Below are 27345 nucleotides of genomic sequence, written 5' to 3' on the forward strand. Positions count from 1 at the left end.
TTGCTAGCCAAAACGGTATTAGCCGTTAGCCATTGTCATAGAGATGTATGGAGTTTAGCCTAGTTGTTTGCTAGCCACATTGAAATGTAGATATGTAGCCTCTGTTTTTGTCATAGTTAATTAGTATGTGTGTTTGTATGCAAATGTTGGGTATGTTCATATTGGTATACTTAGCCATTCTACTTACCTCTTTTGACATAAGAAGACTAGAGACCATTGTTGGTAAGATTAACATTGTTTATCAAATGTTTTTCTGTGTTGTCTTATGTGACCTCTGTTAGCTGATGATTGATAATGGCTTATAATTGGTTGTCTCTTCTGCTTGTCTGTATTTTCTAAAAGGTTACGTGGTGGAGAAATGTTGCTGCAACAGAAAACAGGATCTAAAGATAGTTAAGTCAAAGCTGAATGAAGACAAGGCCTCAAATGGATTAACAAAAAAGTGTAAATGTGTAATTTAATATGTCATTAATTTAATACAAATACAAAATGTATATAATTGTTTGATGATATAACTACATTTAGAAACTGTTATGTAGTTACACAGTAGTCATTAAGGGAGAATTATGTAGTGATTTGAGTAGGAAATATGTTGTGTTCACCAGTCATAAAACGTCCCAATTTATCACTCATTACTTGTTAAATTATTACATAAATCACTACTGGTTTACTACATATCTCAATAGCAATCAAGTAGTAAAATCAGTAGGTTTTGTGTAGTAATTCAGTAGTACTTTTTCATGAGGGGTCTGTAAACAAGCAAAACAGAGCAGCAATTTTCACAGACGTTTTTAATTTTCAGCATTCTGAATAATGTGTATCCAAGTCTCTACTGTGTTGTGGTGTCAACAAATTGCATTTTTCCACTTTCGCTGGACATCTTCATAGGTTTTTAAAAACGATCAGAAATAAACATTACATCGTGGAAGCATTGATTATCACTTAGCAATGGCTATGGAGCAAAAAGTGTGTCTCTCAGCGCGTTCAGACAGAAATTACATTGGCCAAACTCTCGCTATATACAATATACTGTATGGCTCTGGTTGTTGTGACATGTTTTGGGGGATTTAGAGATATCTATCTATTATTTTGAATGCTAGAAAGTAAACAAAAGTATTAAACATACTGTAAAGATCTATAAAAACAGTAGGCTATTAAAAAAAAAATGTTTTACTAATATAATGTTTCCCTCAGTTTTATATCATTGGTGTTACCGCCTCGAAAATCATTCATTACGTAAGGGATAATCAACGAGAGGCATGCGTTCTATGCAAAATAATGAGCAACTTGGAAGGTGTGTTCCCACGACACGCAAGCGTATTTCCCTCTAGTGAGCATTCCCTCCAGTGGCAAACTGTTAATGGGGGAGTGGTCTATTAAATAAAATTACAAGCTAATCATACCCTTTTAGTATATCATACATTTAATGCTTCCATTGATCATTTGATGTGTCTAAATCCAAAGTCTTGCCATGGTGTTGCTCTATTTAAATGAAGGAAAATTACATGGTGAGCAGAATTATTACTCATATCACTTTAGTAAGTGATCTTTAAAGGGTTAATGACCTTAGATTTTAGTATAGAAAATCCTAATTTACCTAAAATGTATCATTGATGTTATCGTGATTGGTGTTACTACTCCTACTGGTGGTACAATGTTATCATAATGGTGAAAATGATTTAAAGTCATTAAGCTGCCATTAGTTGATTTATACTGGGAAGATGTACCCAAATACATTTACTATAAATAAAAAAAATCTTGAAAAATTAAGTGCATTTTTTCCCAAACGCACTGCCCAAATACCACCGCAATATAAGAACTACCCACTAGGTAAATACTATGCACAGTACTGAATAAACATTCTCACTATGTCATTGCTCTACTATCATGGCCTTGTCCATATGGGCAAAGTCCGAGACATATGCAGGCAGTACCCTCACAGTGAGATCCTCAGGGGTTCTCTCTCCTGGTTGGTTTTGCTCGGCGGTTTGGGGTTCTGGTAGGACAGCCTCACAAACACAACGATTAGAATGATCCCTGGGATAAATAAGAAAGATAAAATTAGGCCCAACATACTAAAATATCCCATGACTAACTCAAATGTAAGACCCTGAAAAAGATCCGAAGTGAACTCAGATCATCATGACACAAAATTACACAAAGGTCCATTTTGCTTATACTTTGCTTATACTCGGTTTCTATACAAGCACTTTGTAACAACTGCTGATGTAAAACACGCTTTAGAAATACATTTGATTGATTGATTGACTTGGCTATTTTAACTTGGTAGCTTAATTAAAGGTGTTCAGTCTACAATCCAACAGCAGCTACCCTTACCTATGACCCCCAAGGTTCCCAGTAGGATGCCGACGGTGGACTGGACGGTTGGCATACCTTGCAGCTGCTTAGCGGCGGTCCTGCAGTTTCCTCTCACATTGCATGGGCACACCGTCACTGTGATTTAAGACACAGTCAACGCAACTCACAAAGTGGACATATTCAGCACTCGTAAACACATTACAGATACCCCGAACAGACCACGATGACAGGGAGAGAACATCTCCATGCCCCTGAGGCCTCAGGGTTTTACTAAATCAGTTCCGTGTGCTGTAGAGGGGGATCACTAGGCAGAGACCAGGCTGCGACAGGGGGAGAAGATGCACCTGCGGTACATCCTGTCATGAGACCGAGTCAGTCTGAACACAATGTCTCAGGATGACCAGTACTCTATTCCAACATGCTGCCATTCATCAGGGAAACAAATCTACAGGGATCCTTTTCTATTTTATTTAACTAGGCAAGTCAGTTAAGAACAAATTCTTATTTTCAATGATGGCCTAGGAACAGTGGGTTAACTGCCTTGTTCAGGGGCAGAACGACAGATTTTTACCTTGTCAGCTCGGGATTCGATCTTGCAACCTTTCAGTTACTAGTCCAACGCTCTAACCACTAGTCTACCCTGCCGCCCCAGAGCAGATGCTGTCAACCAGATTGAGTTGTGGCGATATTCTGAGGGGTGGGAGGGCCAGGAGAAAACACATGAACACAGACCCAGCATACTGTATGCCCAACCCACTCCTATTTGTTTTCAGAGAAAGGACAGACATTAATTACAGAGTAATTACAGCTGCAACATCCCAGTGTGAAAGGAATGCCCAGAAGTGACATTGATTGTAAACACTGCATGTTTCTTTTGATAGTTCAATTGTCCATTGACATGACTAATAACAGCACAGCTACCAGAGCGAACAATGGTGGTGCTGACAGAACTGTATATTCTACTGAAAGGAATTGATGACAAATAATGGCCATCCTATTATTGTGACAAAATCAAAGTTACAGTTGTAATGCATGAGAAATTATACGTGTCACATTTTGTAAACATGTCCGCGTAGAGCAATATATTCTGCTTCAACACATACAGTTGAAGTCAAAAGTTTACATACACTTAGGTCGAAGTCATTAAAACTTGTTTTTCAACCAATCCTATAGAACATTTGTGGGCAGAACTGAAAAAGCGTGTGCGAGCAAGGAGGCCTACAAACCTGACTCAGTTACACCAGCTCTGTCAGGAGGAATGGGCCAAGGAAGCTTGTGGAAGGCTACCCGAAACGTTTGACCCAAGTTTAACAACTTAAAGGCAATGCTACCAAATATTAATTGAGGGTATGTAAACTTCTGACCCACTGGGAATGTGATGAAAGAAATAAAAGCTGAAATAAATAATTCTCTACTATTATTCTGACATTTCACATTCTTAACTGACCTAAAACAGGGAATTTTTACTAGTATTAAATGTCAGTAATTGTGAAAAACTGAGTTGAAATATATTTGGCTAAGGTGTATGTAAACTTCCGACTTCAACTGTATCAATATGTGTCACCTGGCAGGTTGATGAAGGTGCTCCTGGGAGGAGAGCTGCTGTCAGAGATGGTGAAGGGGACCGTGTAGACCTCAGGAGACAGGTATGGGATGTTCAGGGACAGGTTGGTATGGGTGTCTGAGGAAAGACAGATATTACATTGGTAGCCTATGGTAAACCTTTATGACAAAGGTTTATTGGGCTCCATAACTTTGACATTTTCTGTACGTATTCTTGGTCAGTGACCTTCAATGTGGCACTGTCATAGGATGCAACCTTTCCAACAAGACAGTTCATCAAATTTCTTCCCTGCTAGATCTTCCCAGGTAAAATGTAAGTGCTGTTATTGTGAAGTGGAAACGTCTAGGAGCAACAACAGCTCAGCCGCGATGTGGTAGGCCACACAAGCTCACAGAATGGGACCGCCGAGTACTGTAGCGCATAACGCGTACAAATTGTCTGTCCTCTGTAGAGGGGGTATCACCAGGCAGACTGGGCTGAGACCAGGCTGCGACAGGGGGAAAGGGTGCACCTGCGGCCCATCCTACCCTGAGACTGAGTCAGTCTGAACACAATGTCTCAGGATGACAAGTACTCTATTCCAACATGCTGCCAAACATCAGGGAACATGCTGCCAAACATCAAGGAAACAAATCTACAGGGATCTATGAGATGTCCTTTTCTATTTACAGAGCAGATGCTGTCAACCAGATTGAGTTGTGGAGATATTCTGAGGGGTGGGAGGGCAAGGAGAAAATGAACACATGAACACAGACTCAGCATATGCCCAATCCACTCCTATTTGTTTTCAGAGAAAGGACATTAATTACAGAGTAATAACAGCTGCAACATCCCAGCGTGAAAGGAAAGGACAGAAGTGACATTGATTGTAAACACTGCATGTTTCTTTTGATAGTTCAATTGTCCATCGACATGACTGTAATAACAGCACAGCTACCAGAGCGAACAATGGTGGTGCTGACAGAAATGTATATTCTACTGAAAGGAATGGATGACAAATAATGGCCATCTATTACTGTGTCCTCGGTTGCAATACTCACTCCCGTGTTCCAAATTGCCTCTGGAAGCAACGTCAGCACAAGAACTGTTCGTCTGGAGCTTCGTGAAATGGGTTTCCATCGTTCTCTGGAGTGATGAATCACGCTTCACCATCTGGCAGTACGACGGAAGAATCTGGGTTTGGCGGATGCCAGGAAAACGCTACCTGCCCCAATGCATAGTGCCAACTGTACAGTTTGGTGGAGGAGGAATAATGGTCTGGGGCTGTTTTTCATGGTTCAGGCTAGGCCCCTTAGTACCAGTGAAGGGAAATCTTAATGCTACAGCATACAATGACAATCTAGACAATTCTGTGCTTCCAACTTTGTGGCAACAGTTTGGGGAAGGCCCTTTCCTGTTTCAACATGACAATGCACAAAGCGAGGTCCATACAGAAATGGTTTGTCGAGATTGGTGTGGAAGAGCTTGACTGGCTTGCACAGAGCCCTGATCTCAACCCCATCAAACACCTTTGGGATGAATTGGAACACCTACGAGCCAGGCCTAATCGCCCAACATCAGTGCTCACTAATGCTCTTGTGGCAGAATGGAAGCTAGTCCTCGCAGCAATGTTCCAACATCTAGTGGAAAGCCTCCCAATAAAACTGGAGGCTGTTATAGCAGCAAAGGGGGGACCAACTCCATATTAATGCCCATGATTTTGGAATGAGATGTTTGATGAGCAGGTGTCCACATACTTTTGGTCATGTAGTGTACTTTTAAGACCAATTTAACTGACGGTACACAGAAACGTTTGTCCATTTTGGCTAGCGTCTAAATGCAAAGTAAACATCAGAGGGAAATTCCAAAATCTCCAAAGCCTGTGCAAGAATGAAAAACATTACCTCAAATATATTTTTAAACATCTGCTTGTACTCAGTAAAGAGTCTGGGATACAGGCCAATTCATTGGTAATGCCATTCACAGCTAAATATACCGTAAATACCCATGGCTGACTGATTAACTAGGTTTTGGTGAACATGTGTAAAATACTGGCATGATCAACAGCCCACATCAACATTATTCCGGTGGAGGAAAGACCTAGGTCGGTTTATCATACACACACTGTATGTGTGAGGGACCCTGTCACTTGTGTCTGGTAGACCCTCTGTGACGCAAAACAAACACACTGGCCAAGGGGTGACGAAGGTTGGTTCTAGTGCAAATGCACTGATACTTTATCTCATCTATGAATTAATCCAAAATACAGTGCTGTATAACAGAGGGTCTACTAACACACTGTTAGCTGTTATCCGGGGGTCCAATAGCCCCTGGCTGGCCTCTGACACTGCTCCCCTTCATGTGCCTCCGTTCTGAAAGAGATGGAGAGACTGTGACGCACCTCTGGACCAACACAAAGGACATTCTTATCTTCTTCTATCTTCTACTATTATCACTACAGTTGCTATACCAGGCGGTGGTTGCTGTCCTTGATGATCTTTATGGCCTTCCTGTGACATCGGGTGGTGTAGGTGTCCTGGAGGGCAGGTAGTTTGCCCCCGGTGATGCGTTGTGCAGACCTCACTACCCTCTGGAGAGCCTTACGGTTGTGGGCGGAGCAGTTGCCGTACCAGGCGGTGATACAGCCCGACAGGATGCTCTCGATTGTGCATCTGTAAAAGTTTGTGAGTGTTTTTGTGACAAGTCAAATTTCTTCAGCCTCCTGAGGTTGAAGAGGCGCCTTCTTCACCACGCTGTCTGTGTGGGTGGACCACTTCAGTTTGTCCGTGATGTGTATGCCGAGGAACTTAAAACTTTCCACCTTCTCCACTACTGTCCCACAGATGTGGATAGGGGGGTGCTCCCTCTGCTGTTTCCTGAAGTCCCCGATCATCTCCTTTGTTTTGTTGATGTTGAGTGTGAGGTTGTTTTCCTGACACCACACTCCAAGGGCCCTCACCTCCTCCCTGTAGGCCGTCTCGTCATTGTTGGTAATCAAGCCTACCACTGTAGTGTCGTCTGCAAACTTGATCAATTGAGTTGGAGGCGTGCATGGCCACACAGTCATGGGTGAACAGGGAGTACAGGAGAGGGCTGAGAACGCACCCTTGTGGGGCCCAGGTGTTGAGGATCAGCGGGGTGGAGATGTTGTTTCCTACCCTCACCACCTGGGGGCGGCCCGTCAGAAAGTCCAGGACCCAGTTGCACAGGGCAGGGTCGAGTCCCAGGGTTTCGGGCTTAATGACGAGTTTGGAGGGTACTATGGTGTTAAATGCTGAGCTGTAGTCGATGAACAGAATTCTCACATAGGTATTCCTCTTGTCCAGATGGGTTAGGGCAGTGTGCAGTGTGATTGTGATTGCGTCGTCTGTGGACCCATTGGGGTGGTAAGCAAATTGGAGTGGGTCTAGGGTGCCAGGTAGGGTGGAGGTGATATGATCCTTGATTAGTCTTTCAAAGCACTTCATGATGACGGAAGTGAGTGCTACGGGGCGATAGTCATTTAGCTCAGTTACCTTAGCCTTCTTGGGAACAGGAACAATGGTGGCCCTCTTGAAGCATGTGGAAACAGCAGACTGGGATAGGGATTGATTGAATATGTTCGTAAACACACCAGCCAACTGGTCTGCACATGCTCTGAAGATGCGGCTAGGGATGCAGTCTGGGCCAGCAGCCTTGCGAGGGTTAACACGTTTAAATGTTTTACTCACGTTGGCTGCGGTGAAGGAGAGTCCACAGGTTTTGGTGGCGGGTCGTGTCGGTAGCACTGTATTGTCCTCAAAGCAAGCAAAGAAGTTGTTTAGTTTGTCTGGGAGCAACGGGGCTGGTTTTCTTTTTGTAGTCTGTGATTGACTGTAGACCCTGCCACATTCCTCTCGTGTCTGAGCCGTTGAATTGTGACTACTTTGTCTCTATACTGACGCTTAGCTTGTTTGATTGCCTTGGGGAGGGAATTGCTACAATGTTTGTATTCTGTCATGTTTACGGTCTCCTTGCCCTGGTTAAAAGCAATGGTTCGCGCTTTCAGTTTTGCGCGAATGCTGCCATCAATCCACAGTTTCTGGTTGGGGAAGGTTTTAATAGTCGCGGTTGGTACAACATCACTGATGCACTTGCTAATAAACTCGCTCACCGAATCAGCGTATACATCAATGTTGTTGTTCGACGCTGTCCGGGAATATATCCCAGTCCACGTGAACAAAGCAATCTTGAAGCGTGGAATCAGATTGGTCGGACCAGCGTTGAACAGACCTGAGCACAGGCGTTTCCTGTTTTAGTTTCTGTCTATAGGCTGGGAGCAACAAAATGGAGTCGATTTGCAGAAAGGAGAACGAGGGACCTTGAGAGAATGCCAAAAGTGTGCAAAGCTGTTGTCAAGGCAAAGGGTGGCTACTTTGAAGAATCTCAAATATAAAATATATTTGGATTTGTTTGACACCTTTTTGGTTGCTACATGATTCCATATGTGTTATTTCAAAGTGTTTGATGTCTTCACTATTATTCTGCCATGTAGAAAATAGTAAAAATAAAGAAAAACCCTTGAATGAGTAGGTGTGTCCAAACTTTTGACTGGTACTGTATGTAAATGTGATTTAAACTTCTTTTTTATATATACATTTGCAAATATTTCTAAAAACCTGTTTTTGCTTTGTCATTATGGGGTATTTTGTGTAGATTAATGAGGGGGAAAAACGATTTAATAAATTTTAGAATAAGGCTGTAACATAACAAAATGTGGAAAAAGTCAAGGGGTCTGAATACTTTCCGAATGCACTGTATATCATCTTGTTAGGTAAGGCTGCCACCGACAGGCGTCAGTGACATAAACAGTAGAGGAGCCCTTGGTCTGCCGCATCCTCAATGGTTCTTATTGTGACTTTTCTTTGATGTCGTTGACAGGAATAGTGTATGTGAGAGTTTAAAAAAATATAGACCTGCTTTTATCACAGCCCAGGAATAATGGAAAATATAGAGGTAAATCATTGCTGTATCTATTTATGACTAATTAGAATTGACTGACTGTCTGTACTGTGGTGGACAGGAACAGTGGAATCTACTGGTACCCTCTCAGGACAAGCACAGCGCAGCAGACTATGTGAGCTTCTCAAAGACAGGGGCTGCGTCACACCTCCGTCACTCTCTCCAGCCTCTCCAGTTGTCAGGGAGGAGGGCTAAGAGCCACAAAGGTGAGGTAAATAGGTGCGCCACGGCACGTCTGCAGCAGGTGTTATTAGGGACAAGTCTTGCAGCTGCTGGGTGCTGCTGGGAAAAATACACTTTTAGCCTCTTAGCCTTTCAGCCTGGCGGGCCCCAGCTGTGACATCACACAAATTAAAAGGGAAATATAATTATAGCCAGCCTTCCGCAGCTTCCAATAATAACGCGTCAGAGAGAAATGGCGAGAGAGAAAAACTAAAGAGAAAAGGTAGTCACGGTGATACAATAGAGAGACTATGTCAGCACAGCCGAGTCGACACGTCTGATTAATGTATGTCAGCCTGACACATTACAGACAGGCACAGCGACAGGAAGAGGGCCATTGGGTGATTTAGAGACATTGCCTAGTCAGAGCGCCTCAGAAGAAAGGATGGGGGCAATTTACTTCCACTGTCAGTCAGTGTCTCAGTGCCACTCACTCTAATCCTCTACACGTGTCTGTGGATCAACAGGTGGTCTGAATGGATCCCTGAATTACATCCTTTTCACCGTTCATCACACTGTAGCAAAACACCCCGGATTGTTCTCTTTCCAATGTTATTGCATGTACATGCTTTCTATTTTGAAAACCATTTTATCGTCAATGACGTTACCCTATACACGGGTAACCACAGTGAGAGTGTCAGGTCTAACGTCACCGTGACGACTCAAATAGAATAAGTGGCCTAATTTGGTACTTCCATTTAGCTGTCTGGTAGTGGTTCTTACACAGACATGACTCAACCAATCCAATACCTAGGAATACCTAGGATAGGATAAAGTAATCCCTCTCCCCCTTAAAAGAATTTAGATGCACTACTGTTCCACTGTTATTCATAAGGTGAATGCACCAATTTGTAAGTCGCTCTGGATAAGAGCGTCTGCTAAATGACTTAAATGTAATGTAAATGTAATACCTCGATCTGGATTGATCCTGCAGAGAGGTTAATGTTTCCTGGGTCCTGCATCCTACAGCATGGTGCGAGCCTACAATGTCATAGCGTTGGGTCACCATGTCGCTACTACAGTGACCACACCTACAGTATTGTCATGGTAATATACACAACAATTTCCACTGCTGGACAGGTTAATAAAATATCTGATGTGCGAGGGATAGCGTGTGTTGATCTTTCTGTTTGTCAAGATAAAATACAAATGTGTTAGTGAAAAAACAGAAGATAGTATATCTGGATGATGAGGCAGACCATTGATGGGGGTGAGTTTCCAGTTGCCGCGCACAGTGGCGTCACTGCGGAGGGAGAAGTTGAGCCTGCCACCGTGCTGGGGACCATCACTGTCCCGGGATGCCAGCACCAAGGCCTGGTCCTCCCAGCGTGGGGTACATAGGTACTTCCAGGAGTAGTCTCCCACCAACACCGGACTGTTGTCATTCACATCCAGGATATGGACTGTGACCAGTGTTGAAGCTGACAGAGAAGAGTTCCCTGGGAGGCAAATAGTAGAGTTTTAATAAACATTAGTACCCACTGAATCATTGGTAACAACAGTCCTCGTGTTGTACCGTATTGGGTGCTGCTGGCCTGGCTTTGACAAGTACAGAAGGACATTAAAAGCATATTTTAAAATGTTTCTGATACCTGTACACTTCGATCCAACCAACATAATACATGATCTCCTCCACCAATTAACGCCACTGCCCTCTCTAACCTCTATAGGTGTGGATTCAAGATGTGAGTCAAAGCCCCCATTCTGTGGGTTATGGACCAGTCCGAATAGATTTTTCACTAGATGTGATAAGTGCATGCGAGGGATAAGGGCAGCGGGTAATTGGAGAGGTGCCGTGTGCAGCTCTCAGACCCTGCAAGTCTGTCTTCTGTTCTGAGTCGTGCTTAACTAGTGTGGGGGAGGATTGGATTGGAGTTTTCTATACAACATACACCCCCTCCTCACTTCCCACTCTACACCCACCATCTAGCTAGCTACACACTGGCTGTCACTTCGCATGACTCACTCCCTGCTTATTACATTGACAGTGAATACTGTGTGGTCTTGAATTCTCAGTGTATTGCTTTAGCCTTGCATTATTACATTTAAAACCCCCTGGGGCAAACACAAGGCCGAGGTCTAAGTTGCCCTGGACCCTCTGTCTGGAAAGATATAGAAGTAGACATTATTCTCAGAAAACCATCTTACGTCCATCTTCAGCCATGACCTCCATGGTGTAGGTGCTGTTTTCTTCTCTGTCCAAGGCCTGGACAGTCTTCAGCTCACCTGAGTACTTCCCAATGGAGAAATACCTCTTTGTGTCTCCTCTGAGCGAGTATCTGGACAAAAACAAAATGGGGTGGGATAACACAATGATCCATGCCTTTAAACTGTGAATTCATGTTTATTTTTATATTATTTCCGATTAACGATGTTTCACCTAATTGGGTGTGAGTCTGGGTCATATCCACGAATAGTGGCAATAACCCGTCCTGGCTCCTCCCCCTCTCTGACGGTGACCTCGTAGTGGCTCTGGGACAGGATGGGGCCCTCGTTGATATCGTCCACATAGATGGAGACGGTTGCCGTGGACGCTGGGCCATACCTCCCTCGTACCAGGGCCACTGGGTTTTGAGCACTAAGGACCAGGATGTACTCGCTCTCCCGCTCAAAGTCCAGCACCTGCATGCATACAGGTTGCCATGGAAATGCTGCTCATATGGAAGGGCATGCACTTACATACATGTAGTGTTCGAATAGTTGTGAAACATGGGAACATAGTGTTCTACAGTGCAAGAATGAACACCAGGAAAATAATCATGGGAGGGATTTACTAACATCTCCCAGAAAATAACAGACATAATCTAAAGAGCATAAAAGCAGTCAGTGAATGTGTTGTGAATGTGCCATTTCAGCACTCCATGAGACGCACAGGCTGCTCATTTAGACGGAGCAACATATCGAACCGCCCCCTCCAACAGAGGCATGGGATTGTATTACGCTCATGGAGCAAACACAGGAGGTCAGAAAGAGCCTGTATATGTCTGCTGGGAATCGACGTGTTCCACAGATTTACAGGCTGATCCTACTGGAAAGGAGAGGGTTGTGGAACACTGCACAGTGACTCTAAACAAGGCCTCTATAATACCGTCACCTGCATAATACCGTCAGACAAGCTGATTTACCGGCAGAGAGGAGTTTTATTTCCACTGTAAAACAAACTGGAATGACAGGGACGGCCATTTGATTCACGTGTCACTTGACATGAATCCTGCTTGTGACAGAGAATCCCGTTAGTGGACAGCCGTTGCTATGCTTACTCTGTGAGTTCACAGCCCGTGATTGTATCCCCTGTGTTGTCTACGTTCGGGTGAAATGAAGTGATTGCTGTTGCTAATAACATGTCGCCTGGCCCAAATAGCTACCTCTGTTGCTAGAGAGAAAACACAGATGTTGTTCAGTGTTGGAGTGACTAATGGTGTTGACTGGAAGTGAAGTGCAGGTTTGTATCAGGCAACAACCAGAAGAATCCAACCACCCCTCAGCTGCTGTTGCTGGCCTTAAGTTGCTGTGTGGAGGGCGGCCCACTAGGTTAAATGGGGACACTTGAAGCATGAGAGTCTCCAGCTCAATGGTTTTAAAAAGAAGGAGACGATTACTTGTGATCCCCTCTTTCATAGCAAGATCATAATAAGGTCAAAGCATTAGTCCAGTGTGTGTGTGTGTGTGCGTGTGTGTGTGTGTATGGTATGTGTGTGTGTGTTCATTTGTAATCTCTATTCTTCCCCCTGAAAATGATTGAATCAGCTATGTGCACCTGCCACCCAGCTCAAGGCGACTGACCACACACTTTTTTTTACGCCATCCTCTCTCATTCACTATTTATGACGGCAGGTACTGCATGTATGCGCGTAGGAGACATTGCAACAGAACACATGCTTGACATGGGTCTGGTAAAAGGCCTGGAGTTTTCCTGATTCGGTCACATGGATTAGCACGATATACCCAACCTCAGACACATCCGCCTACAGCACAGCAGGAGCTGAATATTCCCATTGCTATTATCCTCACGCTCTCACAACAACTGTTGCACAGCACCAGAGAGACAGATTAGCTAGTGTTCAGTTAACGGTGCCCTTGCCTATGTGGTTTATAGTGAGTAAACTGTAATTGCTTTCTACAGACTAATGGCACTGTGTAATTATTCCATTAGACTTTGTGCAAGCTGCTGTTATTGAGACCCTCTGGGTTGTCTCAGTCCCGCCACAAGATCACATATTAGTGAGCATGCTCTGATGTGCTAACAAGCTATTTTACCAGACGGACGGTCGTTGGCTGGCTTTAAGCCTGTAACTGCTGCACTAAGGATACACTGTACGTGGTGCTTCAAAATGAGCTACAGTAGGCTTATGTCAGAGCCTTATACAGCATGTCATTACTGTATGGCAGGGTTCATCAGAGACAATGCAAAGGGGTTGTGCTCCAGTCCTGTATTAGTTTAGACAATACCGGAGGCAACACCTGATTTTCCTCTGCGGAATATAGGTAACATTCCTCTACTCCCACAGAGAGGTAGAAGGTAGTTGCCCCGCTTCCAGAGAATGGGGACACAAACAATGACAAACACTCCCTCTTTGTCTCCAAAGCCCTCCTGTCCAGGCCAGGGGAGATAGCCGAGGCAGGGCGGTGCTGGGAGGGTGGAGGGGATTACAGGAGACCAGGGACGAGCCAGAGACACCCCAGGGATGGGCTCAGATTATTTTGGGATAAACTATTGTTTTTGTCATGGCTTATTTTTGGGACACGTGTCATTGAAATACCCATGTGTGTGTGTGTGTGTGTGTGTGTGTGTGTGTGTGTGTGTGTGTGTGTGTGTGTGTGTGTATGAAGAGACATAGAAAGTGATATGCAAAGCAAGATTCAATATGCATGTATCTTTTCCTTATGGTTACTTAACGAAATGCATAATTATTAGAGTCAATATTGCATATTTCTATGAAGATATTATTACCATGTTAAGATCATGTTAAAATGCATTCTATTCATCAACGTCTAGGGCTCTTTGGGTTGTGTCTTATTTGTGAATGAACAAGAGAGAATAGAGACTGTTGAATGAAGGAGATTGCCGTACCTTGGAGAGGATGAGTGAAACTTCATTGGTCTGCTTGTCTGTGACCAGCATGAACACCTCCTCCTCGTTGCCAGACTCCAGCCTGTAATTCACCTGCCAGCTGTCTCCTCCCCTCTCATCAGCATCCCACGCTGACACTGCCGTTACCGTGGCTCCCAAAGGAGCATCCTCTGCCAGGTGGAAGGGGCCGTACTAAGAGAGAAGGGGAGAAGGGAGAGAGAAAGGTGAGAGGAGAAAGGGAGCGAGGAGGGGGGATGAGGACAGGGAGAAGGAAAAGATAATGAAGCATGGGCTACTACATCTGCATAGCTTTCTTTTGGGCTCCCGAGTGGCGCAATGGTCTAAGGCACTGCATCTCAGTGCTAGAGGCGTCACTACAGATGCTGGTTCGATTCCAGGCTGTATCACAACCGGCCGTGATTGGGAGTCCCATAGGGCGGCGCACAATTGGCCCAGTGTAGGCTGTCATTGTAAATAAGAATTTGTTCTTAACTGACTTGCCTAGTTAAATAAAGGTAAAATAAAAAAATAAAAAAATAATCTCTGGGGTTTTAGGCTGGGTATCTGTAAAGCACTGTGTGACAACTATTGAAAAGGACTTTATAAAATAAATGTGATTGATTTTTAAAAATGTATTATTTAGTATTATATTGATTTAGCTTGGAATTTGCACTTTTAGGACGACTCCATTGGTTCCGTTGTTCCAGGCTAACTAGCTAACTATATCAAGTGCATTTCAAATATTTGAACATATTTGACATAATCTAGGTTATGTATTTGACCCAGGTCTGGTGTGTGTATGCAGGCATGTCCCCTGTGGCCCTGTGTTGTTGACCTTCATTCACACACCTCCTATCTCTCTGCTTGGGAGTCCTTTAATCAGCCACTCACTATGGCCCTCCACTGAAATGGCTGTGTCTCTGATCTGCCTGCCCGGGCTAGAGGGTCGCTGATACCATGGGTCTCACCACTCACCTGCCAGCTCCCTACAAACCCGATCACATGTTGCTGGAAAAAGCAGGGGCACTCTGGCGTGACCCACTCAAGAGCTTTTTCCACCTCTGTGTGTGTGTGTGTGTGTGTGTGTGTGTGTGTGTGTGTGTGTGTGTGTGTGTGTGTGTGTGTGTGTGTGTGTGTGTGTGTGTGTGTGTGTGTGTGTGTGTGTGTGTGTGTGTGTGTGTGTGTGTGTGTGTGTGTGTGTGTGTGCCAGAGTGAGAGAATATGAGCCTGGGGCTGGCATCGACTCAAAAAATGATCGACAGCATTGTTGAGGTGCATAGAGAATCCATAATGAGAATGGCTGTAAATCTTTTGGCATGGATTGAACCCAATGAGGAACAAACTGGATGACACTGGAATAACTCTAGAATAGGAATATGTCTCCTGTATCTTATCAGTACCTTCTCTCACTCCGAGAGCATCTAAACATAACAAGCACAGTTAGGGTTGTTAGGGTAGCACCAGTGAGGACAACAACAGCTTTGTGCTTCATTGTCACATGTCCCCATTTTAAGATGGCGATTTGCTCCCACATCTTTCACAACTATCCTGTCTCCTGCATTATTCAGGAGGTGTGGGTGTAGACTGTTTTCCATTCTGGAACAGTATGTGAGAAAATGGTCTATCTTTGGCCCGTATACTGCATACCTTGAGGCCAGCGCTAATCCAATGTTGTCTCATTGTGACCTCAGCGGTGACTTCATTATTCATGAGGATCGACTATGGAAAAGACCGCTGGAAACACTGACTGTCCCCAAAGATGCTCTCATAGATCAAAAATAGTGTTTATGTTAAGACTAAGGTCCCTTTCAGGGACACTCCCGCCGGACCAGAGGAGATGACGACACTGTGCGGCTAATGAGATTTCTTATGAGTCACTTCTAAGGGCTTTTTATTGACAAATTCCAGAACAACGACGCAGTTAATTTCTGTACTAGAAGGGAAGCATTTTTTCACTTTTAACCAAGTATTTCATATTTAATCTAGAACTGCTTTTTTAGACCAGTGAGCTCAGACATAATAGTAAATATTGCTCAGTGCGATGATTTTTCTATAAAGATGTGAAATGTTCCGACTGCTGTATGTGTGAGGGATATCATTTAGAGCTGTCTTATGGCGACGCTGTGGATTTGCCTCTTCTATAAATAAAGGATTCTCACAGGCCTCATCTGAGGCTTATTCAGATTAACTCAGAGAACATTGTCCATTTGGAGCACAATGAGAAATAAACCCTACAATAATATGGTTCCATCTTTAAAGTTGTAGGATACTCATTTGATCACCCTGTTGTAGGAGAACTTTCCAGCAATGCAGGAAATGTAAAACGTGTCGTGTATTTGAGGTTTGAAAATGCTTCTGAAGTTTGTCATTTCCTCTTTGAAATTTCAGACTTGATTCTCCCTTACGAAAAATTGTCCATTAATTATAATCCACATAATAATTCACATTTTCTGTTGCTGAAGGATTACTTTCCTGCTGTAGCAAACTGGCTCAAATGAAGGTCCTACATTTGTATAAGCCTGAGATTAAAGCTTGGATCCCCCTCAAAGCACTCCATCTCGCTCCCCTCTGGGAAATCAAATCAGTGACCTGGAGGGAGAGTTCACACAGCAGCCACCCAACAGAAGAGAAACATCTAATATACTGTATAAGAGAGAGATTTTCAATGAGTGCCCTGAATCACGTCTATCCCCCAAACCCAAAATCACACTGTCAGTCCCCTCTTCAGCCTGTGTAAATAAAGGTACCTCGTGTGGAGTGAAGACGGGTGGGTTGTTGTTTTCGTCCTGCACTGTCACAACCACAGTACAGGAGCTGTTTAAGCCTGCAAATGAAATCATCATCAGAGAGAGATAGGCTCCATTAGTGAGTCACTTCGTTTGGCATGCCTCTTTCATACTGAAGCCCTCAGTCTTAATCATGATCATCAGTCACTGTAGTGTCATATTTAAACAATATTCTCCTCAAAGGAAGCAGAGGGAAAACCTCCAACGTTACATCTGCTAGTCTAAAACTCATTTACCCTACCACTGCACCCATGTCTACATATCACAATAGGTTACTACTATAGAGTATCTCTGGATTATCTTTACATTGTACTATGTATACATTATCTTTGTGGAAGTAATCCCTCACCCCTCTCCCTAACACCACAGAACCACATTGCCATGCAGTACTGTTGGTCACCTTTAGCGTCCTCGGCAGTGATGGTCAGTGTGTACTGTGGGGCGGCTCCCTCCAGGTTGTCTGCCTGCACTGAGATGACCCCAGAGTCACGGTCCACCCGGAACAAGGCACGAGGGCTCTCTGGGATCTGGCCAACCAACCGGTAGAAGATCCTCACGTTATCTGTTTTCGGATCATCGTTGTCGGCTGCTTGAACTGTGAGGATTTCCGTCCCTGGGAAAAGTGCAAAGTCCTCACAGATTAGTGTGTGGGCAAAAACACATTTTCTTTGAGTGAGAAACACAGAATCCTATTTTGAGCGTACTGATGAATTTCTCCATGGTTTTTTATTTTGGAGTATTTAGTTTCAAGCGTAAACAAAAGGCCTTTGCGATCCAGTATGTTCCAGAGTTGTCTGTAGGTGTGTTAAAAGAGTGTTCTGAGGGTTGTGCCTCACCCCGTGGGGCGAGCTCCTTGACCACGGTGTGGTACTGTGTGGTAGGGAACGTGGGCCTGTTGTCGTTGGCATCGCCCACCATCACCCTCAGCTCCACAGGCTTGGCGATCTCCCTGCCATCCGGACGCTCCACCACGATGCTGATCTGGAACTAACAGACAGAGGCACATGGGGTCATGTGCTTTTACAAAGTGTCCAGATCAAATCTCCCTGCCTGGACACACAGTGAGACCACAGACAGACACACTGGAATAACACAAAGTGCCAGCTCTCAGCCAGGAAAGATCTTCATGTTCTGTATTGAACGTGGCACAATTACACACTTGAACCATAGTCTGAGATGAAGCCACAACAATTTTGTATTCATTATATATTGAGCTTTCTTAGAATAGATGGCGGGTTGGAGGTATGTGGGGTGTATGTGTGTGAATGAAATAAGTTGTTGCTTTTTTAGAGTGCAGATTGCTCCCCCCCCCCTTCCCCCTTTCACTCCAACCTGTCTTTAGAAGATGAAGCCATTAGGTTAACGATAGGCAGTCACAGTGCCAACACTCAGCGTGTCCATTCATTCCTTGACTGCTACTCAGCTCACAGAACTGAGGCATTTTGCTTGTATAGTGCCTTCTTTGACACATCCAGAGATGATTCATCATCTCTGCGCCCTATGCATCCCCTTCCTCCTCTCCTCCCTCTTCCCTCCATCAGCTGTAAGGGTCACATGTCGCTGACATATGAGTCTCAGTCAGTCAGCTGGGAACCATCTCAATCAGGGAACCTGGACTGCCTCACTCGTGTTGTGTGAGGAGGTGGATCGATAGGCTGTGACTCAGTGTGATGCATGATGGAACATGACAACTCCATCATGATAGGTGACAGTCACTGCCAGGTAGGGAGAGGGGAGAAGGAGGGAAGAGGGTGTGTGTCTAGCTTTATAATTACTGTACTATAGGTATAGTTCAGACAGAATAGACTCTCTGAGGGCTTTCTGTAGAAACAGCACATCCAACACAGTGATGTATTTGTCACGCCCTGGCCGAAGTATTTTGTGTTTATCTTCATGTATTTGGTCAGGCCAGGGTGTGGCATGGGTTTTTGTATGTGGTGTGTATGTATTGGGATTGTAGCTAGTGGGGTGTTCTAGTTAAGTCTATGGCTGTCTGAAGTGGTTCTCAATCAGAGGCAGGTGTTTATCGTTGTCTCTGATTGGGAACCATATTTAGGCAGCCATATTCTTTGAGTTTTCGTGGGTGATTGTCCTTAGTGTCTTTGGTCCTGTCTCTGTGTTAGTTTACGCAAGTATAGGCTGTTTCGGTTTTCGTTATTTGTTTTGTAGTGTTTGTATTTAGATTCGTGTTACGTTTGTTGAATAAACATGGATCGCAATCTACACACTGCATTTTGGTCCGACTCTCCTTCACCACAAGAGAACCGTTACAGAATCACCCACGAAAACTCAAAGAATATGGCTGCCTAAATATGGTTCCCAATCAGAGACAACGATAAACACCTGCCTCTGATTGAGAACCACTTCAGACAGCCATAGACTTAACTAGAACACCCCACTAGCTACAATCCCAATACATACACACCACATACAAAAACCCATGCCACACCCTGGCCTGACCAAATACATGAAGATAAACACAAAATACTTCGGCCAGGGCGTGACAGTATTTTTCCTTGTGTCAGACCAGTGAGCAGTAAGGTCTCTGGCCAGACACGTTGCTTGCTACTCTGCAGAATGAACCCAAAGTCAACCTGTGCCAAAAAGTGATGTTTATCTAATCCTGTACAGCTTTGGAGCTTAGCTTCTTGGCAAACTGCAGAGGAGGAAAAAAGACACGTTGGGATTTGAATCATGACGCTCCTTTTCTTGTTTACCCCAATTTTCCTCTGTCCTTACAGTGTAATGTTGTACATCACATGACATGACTATGTGTTCGCGGCCCTAACAAGTCCTGCCTATATGACATAGACAGGAGGTACGATACAATATGAATGAAAAATGTGTGGTCACTCACCTGGTCCTGAGTCTCTCTGTCTAGTGGGGCGTTGAGAGAGATGACTCCCTCTCTGCTGACAGTGAACAGCATCTCTGGGAATTCCCCCTCCAGGCTATACTCTACCAGACCTCCACTCCACTTCACCTAGACACAGTATAGGGAAGCAGGGAAAGCACAGAACAGCTCATAAACTGAACATGGTCAATTCAACGTTCTCTCTGAACTGCGGGATTGTAGGATTGATCCCCCTCTTCCGCTGTTCCCACTCTCTGTCTCTCTCATGTACCTAGGCTTTACTAGAAAGGGAACCCTGACCTTTAGTAAAAACCTGTGAGGTGTTTAACCTGTTATGATAAAATGCTGTGTCAATGTACAGGAAGTGAGGAGGACCAGAGACCTCTTCCAAAACAAAAGCTCATACATGTTGGATGGGGAGCTTCCACTGATTTAAACCACAGGGCCGGACAGGGTATGATTGGCTCAGAGGACCCCATGAAACAGCACCCAAGAAGGAGAGGTCGCCGGCAGAGACACAGGGGGCATGTGCATCTCCTCAACACACTGTCACACTCCACTCCATTGTTTTGGAGCTGGCTCCCCAAACACTGAGGCTGTGTATACACAAGCCCCTCTTCTCACGACTGCTGTCCTCCCAGTGTCATGGTATTTCAGGGCCTCAGTGCTTTGAAGAGATGTAGTATATAACAATGTTATTAATGACTTGGTTGTTCTAAAAATGGATATGAGTAGAGTACACTGTAGCTGATGTAATGTTTTGCTTTCTGTGCTTTTTTTAACAGCTTGCAGTGCACGCTCTGTCTTCTCTGTCACCTTGTGAATAAGCAGTCTTAAAGGGCAATTCCGACACTTTTCAACCTCATATTCATTATCTCCAGCATCATACTGGTGTCTACATATGTGAAAACGGCGTGTTTCTATGATCTGTGGTTAAAAAGATAAGAAGAAAAGTCCTCAAAATGTATCTGTGACATCAGTGATTTTCAAAACCTGCAACGAGTTTCTAGCCAGAGGGAAGGTCTTTTCTTTCTCCTCACGTCACCAAGAAATTCTCACAGTGTTTGAAAATCACCATTTTTAAAAATGTTTTCACTTTTGATGATGTCATCGGGTAGAACTTTGTAACTTTGTATATTTTTCTTCAAAACTTTGAAATGCGCCGTTTTCACATTTGTAGACACTGCTATTGTGCTGGAGATAATGAAAATGAGGTTGAAAAGTGGGGTAATTGCCCGTTAAGTGCATAACTACTGTATTTCTAATAGACAAATCTGACTTCCATGTATACGATGTGGAATTCTCCTGCCTTGATTTAGCCTAATCGTTATTTTGGAAAAAGACCAAAAATGACCAAAGAGGAGCAATGCTTCTTGAGATCAATAACCAAAGTGCAGCTGTATCAATATCAATGACTGAAGGAAAGTATTTTAAAAGTAAAATGCACGATAGAAGAGAAACCCATCAACATAACGCTTTATGTGTCTCACAACATTTTACTCAGTAGAAACACGACGTTCCATGCTGCTGATAGTAAAGGGCTCCCAGCCATACTCAGTCTTTCAACATGACCCCCCCCATCTGCTTGGTAACAGCACAGCTATGAGTCCTACCGCCTACATACACATGGTGGTAAATGCAGAGTGGGTGGAGAGAGGCTTTTCCCATCATGTAGGCATCGTCACCAGTGGTGGATTCTACACTGTTAACCCTTTACATGGACATGCAGATGTGGTGTTATGTGCTGCCCCGACAACTATAATTATAATATAGTAATAGCATGTTGACAAACAGATTACTACTAAGTAAATGCACTGTAAAAAAACACAAGTAATAGCCGATATAATATTTACATTGCAGTATAAAATAGTATACATCATGATAAAATAGTATACATCATGATGATTTGTGGACCTTTGTAGCTCTTGGCTCAGTTGGTAGAGCATGACGCTTGTAACACCAAGGTGGTGGGTTTGATTCCCGGGACCACCCATCCATAAAATATATGCACACATGACTGTGGATAAAAGCGTCTGCTAAATGGCATATATTATTATTATTTTGCCATCAGATTTAAAAGAAGCTTCTAGTTTTGTGAGGGTTTGAGAATCTCAAGAACAGAGTCATCTTGTACTTTAAACCTGAGCCATGCTTTTCTGTCAGCAGCCCACCTCCCCGACCCTGCCTCTGAGCTGTGAAGAGCTCTAGAGTACAACCTCTAGCACATTCTCTCTCTCTCTCTCTCTCTCACAAACACACATAGACACACACATTTATGTTTTCTGGCAGAGATTAGGAGGATTTGCTTGAGATTTTGCCTGTCCACATTTGGATGGATTTTATTTTATGTTGGTAAATTGGCATTGAAAATGTGAAAAAATATCAAATCTGCCCATGTTTTGAGTCCACACGTTTTCAGTGGGCGGATGGCACTGGCGTGAGTGAGAGGAGGAGGAGGGGAGTTACTGTGGCGACACCCACAGACCACACTGAAATGTAGAAATACACATATTTGCAGCAAATCATGACTTTATGTTCTCAAGTTTGCATTACTGTCTTAAGGTCTCGAGTTTGCATTTCTGACCATGTTCCATTGTTGTAAGCACCTATATATAGAACACAGACTATTGTTCCATTGTTGTAAGCACCTATATATAGAACACAGACTATTGTTCCATTGTTGTAAGCACCTATATATAGAACACAGACTATTGTTCCATTGTTGTAAGCACCTATATATAGAAAACAGACTATTGTTCCATTGTTGTAAGCACCTATATATAGAAAACAGACTATTGTTCCATTGTTGTAAGCACCTATATATAGAACACAGACTATTGTTCCATTGTTGTAAGCACCTATATATAGAACACAGACTATTGTTCCATTGTTGTAAGCACCTATATATAGAACACAGACTATTGTTCCATTGTTGTAAGCACCTATATATAGAACACAGACTATTGTTCCATTGTTGTAAGCACCTATATATAGAACACAGACTATTGTTCCATTGTTGTAAGCACCTATATATAGAACACAGACTATTGTTCCATTGTTGTAAGCACCTATATATAGAACACAGACTATTGTTCCATTGTTGTAAGCACCTATATATAGAAAACAGACTATTGTTCCATTGTTGTAAGCACCTATATATAGAACACAGACTATTGTTCCATTGTTGTAAGCACCTATATATAGAACACAGACTATTGTTCCATTGTTGTAAGCACCTATATATAGAACACAGACTATTGTTCCATTGTTGTAAGCACCTATATATAGAACACAGACTATTGTTCCATTGTTGTAAGCACCTATATATAGAACACAGACTATTGTTCCATTGTTGTAAGCACCTATATATAGAACACAGACTATTGTTCCATTGTTGTAAGCACCTATATATAGAAAACAGACTATTGTTCCATTGTTGTAAGTACCTATATATAGAAAACAGACTATTGTTCCATTATTGTAAGCACCTATATATAGAACACAGACTATTGTTCCATTGTTGTAAGCACCTATATATAGAACACAGACTATTGTTCCATTGTTGTAAGCACCTATATATAGAAAACAGACTATTGTTCCATTGTTGTAAGCACCTATATATAGAACACAGACTATTGTTCCATTGTTGTAAGCACCTATATATAGAACACAGACTATTGTTCCATTGTTGTAAGCACCTATATATAGAACACAGACTATTGTTCCATTGTTGTAAGCACCTATATATAGAACACAGACTATTGTTCCATTGTTGTAAGCACCTATATATAGAACACAGACTATTGTTCCATTGTTGTAAGCACCTATATATAGAACACAGACTATTGTTCCATTGTTGTAAGCACCTACATATAGAACACAGACTATTGTTCCATTGTTATAAGCACCTATATATAGAACAGACTATTGTTCCATTGTTGTAAGCACCTATATATAGAACACAGACTATTGTTCCATTGTTGTAAGCACCTATATATAGAAAACAGACTATTGTTCCATTGTTGTAAGCACCTATATATAGAAAACAGACTATTGTTCCATTGTTGTAAGCACCTATATATAGAAAACAGACTATTGTTCCATTGTTGTAAGCACCTATATATAGAAAACAGACTATTGTTCCATTGTTGTAAGCACCTACATATAGAACACAGACTATTGTTCCATTGTTGTAAGCACCTACTGTATATATAGAAAACAGACTATTGTTTTCCAGACTAATAAATGTTGATAGAGATGCAGAGAAGATCCATACTACTGAGTAGTTACAGAACGTCCTGTTTTCCTCTTTCTGATAATGTCAGATGTTTCCAGTTACTTACAAAGCTTTAGTGATTTGGTGCTGATGCAAGCACTGGGCCGTGGCTGATATTATAAATGTTGAATAACAAGCTAAAGGTCAGACTGTAAAGAAGACCAGGTGCAGATACAGAGACACTGGCCCCGCACAGAGCACAGAGACTATTCAATCACAACCGCTAAGTCAGAAACAAAGTGTGAGGTTTGATTGAACAATCTTTGACATTATAGACACACACACACAGAGACACACACAAACACACCAATAGCGGGAACGGAACCTCAGGCTGCAGTGACTCAGGCAGGGGAAAGCCTAAGGGTATGAATGACATTAATAATGCACACCTTGGTCTCTTAGGAAACCCCAGGGGGGTTAAAACTGAAAGCGCGAACCACTGCTTTTAATCAGGGCAAGGTGACTGGAAACATGACCGAATACAAACAGTGTAACTATTCCCTCCGCAAGGCAATCAAACAAGCTAAGTGTCAGTATAGAGACAAAGTAGAATCTCAATTCAACGGGCTCAGACACAAGAGGTATGTGGCAGGGTCTACAGTCAATCACGGATTACCGTCACGGACCAGGATGTCTTGCTCCCAGGCAGACTAAATAACTTTTTTGCCCGCTTTGAGGACAATACAGTGCCACTGACACTGCCCTCTACTAAAACATGCGGACTCTCCTTCACTGCAGCCGACGTGAGGAAAACATTTAAACGTGTCAACCCTCGCAAGGCTGCAAGCCCAGACGGCATCCCCAGCCGCGCCCTCAGAGCATGCGCAGACCAGCTGGCTGGTGTGTTTATGGACATATTCAATCAATCCCTATCCCAGTCTGTTGTTCCCACATGCTTCAAGAGGGCCACCATTGTTCCTGTTCCCAAGAAAGCTAAGGTAACTGAGCTAAACGACTACCGCCCCATAGCACTCACTTCCGTCATCATGAAGTGCTTTGAGAGACTAGTCAAGGACCATATCACCTCCACCCTACCTGACACCCTAGACCCACTCCAATTTGCTTACCGCCCAAATAGGTCCACAGACGATGCAATCTCAACCACACTGCACACTGCCCTAACCCATCTGGACAAGAGGAATACCTATGTGAGAATGCTGTTCATCGACTACAGCTCGGCATTTAACACCATAGTGCCCTCCAAGCTCGTCATCAAGCTCGAGACCCTGGGTCTCGACCCCGCCCTGTGCAACTGGGTACTGGACTTCCTGACGGGCCGCCCCCAGGTTGTGAGGGTAGGCAACAACATCTCCACCCCGCTGATCCTCAACACTGGGGCCCCACAAGGGTGCGTTCTGAGCCCTCTCCTGTACTCCCTGTTCACCCACGACTGCGTGGCCACGCACGCCTCCAACTCAATCATCAAGTTTGCGGACGACACAACAGTGGTAGGCTTGATTACCAACAACGACGAGACGGCCTACAGGGAGGAGGTGAGGGCCCTCGGAGTGTGGTGTCAGGAAAATAACCTCACACTCAACGTCAACAAAACTAAGGAGATGATTGTGGACTTCAGGAAACAGCAGAGGGAACACCCCCCTATCCACATCTATGGAACAGTAGTGGAGAGGGTAGTAAGTTTTAAGTTCCTCGGCGTACACATCACAGACAAACTGAATTCGTCCACCCACACAGACAGCATCGTGAAGAAGGCGCAGCAGCGCCTCTTCAACCTCAGGAGGCTGAAGAAATTCGGCTTGTCACCAAAAGCACTCACAAACTTCTACAGATGCACAATCGAGAGCATCCTGTCAGGCTGTATCACCGCCTGGTACGGCAACTGCTCCTCCCACAACCGTAAGGCTCTCCAGAGGGTAGTGAGGTCTGCACAACACATCACCGGGGGCAAACTACCTGCCCTCCAGGACACCTACACCACCCGATGTCACAGGAAGGCCATAAAGATCATCAAGGACAACAACCCCCCGAGCCACTGCCTGTTCACCCCGCTATCATCCAGAAGGCGAGGTCAGTACAGGTGCATCAAAGCTGGGACCGAGAGACTGAAAAACAGCTTCTATCTCAAGGCCATCAGACTGTTAAACAGCCACCACTAACATTGAGTGGCTGCTGCCAACACACTGACTCGACTCCAGCCACTTTAATAATGGGTATTGATGGGAAATGATGTAAAATATATCACTAGCCACTTTAAACAATGCTACCTAATATAATGTTTACATACCCTACATTATTCATCTCATATGTATACGTATATACTGTACTCTATATCATCTACTGCATCCTTATGTAATACATGTATCACTAGCCACTTTAACTATGCCACTTTGTTTACATACTCATCTCATATGTATATACTGCACTCAATACCATCTACTGTATCTTGCCTATGCCGCTCTGTACCATCACTCATTCATATATCTTTATGTACATATTCTTTATCCCCTTACACTTGTGTCTATAAGGTAGTAGTTTTGGAATTGTTAGCTAGATTACTTGTTGGTTATTACTGCATTGTCGGAACTAGAAGCACAAGCATTTCGCTACACTCGCACTAACATCTGCTAACCATGTGTATGTGACAAATAAAATGTGATTTGATTTGATTTGATTTGAAAAAGACAACAACACAACTGCAGTATCCTGATGGTTCACCCATTCCATTCCATTATTACATTTGACAATGAACAGTCAAATAAAATACTGGATGAAAGTTCACAGTGTTTGATATTTGTCAGATGATCCCTTTCCATGATTCTATACTAGAGGCACAGGTCACCTGAGCATGTAATGTATGCAGGAATATCCCTGAAAACATCACTGTGTGTCACCTGTGATATGGGGATGGAGAAGGAGCATGATACTAGTCACCTGTAAGATGGGGTAGGGGCCAGGGAGGTTCTACCTGTGAGGTGGGAATGGGATAGGGGCCAGGGAGGTTCTACCTGTGAGATGAGGATGGGGTAGGGGCCAGGGAGGTTCTACCTGTGAGATGGGAATGGGGTAGGGTCTAGGGAGGTTCTACCTGTGAGATGTGGATGGAGTAGGGGCCAGGGTGATTCTACCTGTGAGATGAGGATGAGGTAGGGGCCAGGGAGGTTCTACCTGTGAGATGGGGATGGGGTAGGGACCAGGCATGTTATACATGTGAGATGTGGATGGGGTAGAGGCCAGGAAGGTTATACCTGTGAGATGTGGATGGGGTAGGGACCAGGAAGGTTCTACCTGTGAGATGGGATTGGGTAGGGACCAGGAAGGTTCTACCTGTGAGAT

General features: G+C 43.7%; 1 protein-coding gene across 1 annotated transcript in view; it reads right to left on the bottom strand.

Annotated features, from left to right (window-relative positions):
* Window positions 1–776: 776 nt before the first annotated feature.
* LOC115112147 (cadherin-16-like) overlaps window positions 777–27345 on the bottom strand; it is a 32986-nt gene continuing 6417 nt past the window's right edge. Inside the window, exons 8-18 of the mRNA XM_029638978.2 lie at window positions 19779–19904; window positions 17758–17908; window positions 17322–17534; window positions 16883–16959; window positions 14136–14327; window positions 11445–11686; window positions 11213–11343; window positions 10264–10503; window positions 3884–4000; window positions 2338–2454; window positions 777–2037 (exon numbers count right to left, since the gene is read on the bottom strand). Coding sequence (XP_029494838.1) covers window positions 1937–2037; window positions 2338–2454; window positions 3884–4000; window positions 10264–10503; window positions 11213–11343; window positions 11445–11686; window positions 14136–14327; window positions 16883–16959; window positions 17322–17534; window positions 17758–17908; window positions 19779–19904 — 1707 coding nt within the window. The 3' untranslated portion in view covers window positions 777–1936. The remainder of the gene's footprint in view (window positions 2038–2337; window positions 2455–3883; window positions 4001–10263; window positions 10504–11212; window positions 11344–11444; window positions 11687–14135; window positions 14328–16882; window positions 16960–17321; window positions 17535–17757; window positions 17909–19778; window positions 19905–27345) is intronic.

Source organism: Oncorhynchus nerka, linkage group LG27 (assembly GCF_034236695.1).
Source record: "Oncorhynchus nerka isolate Pitt River linkage group LG27, Oner_Uvic_2.0, whole genome shotgun sequence".
NCBI lineage: Eukaryota > Metazoa > Chordata > Actinopteri > Salmoniformes > Salmonidae > Oncorhynchus > Oncorhynchus nerka.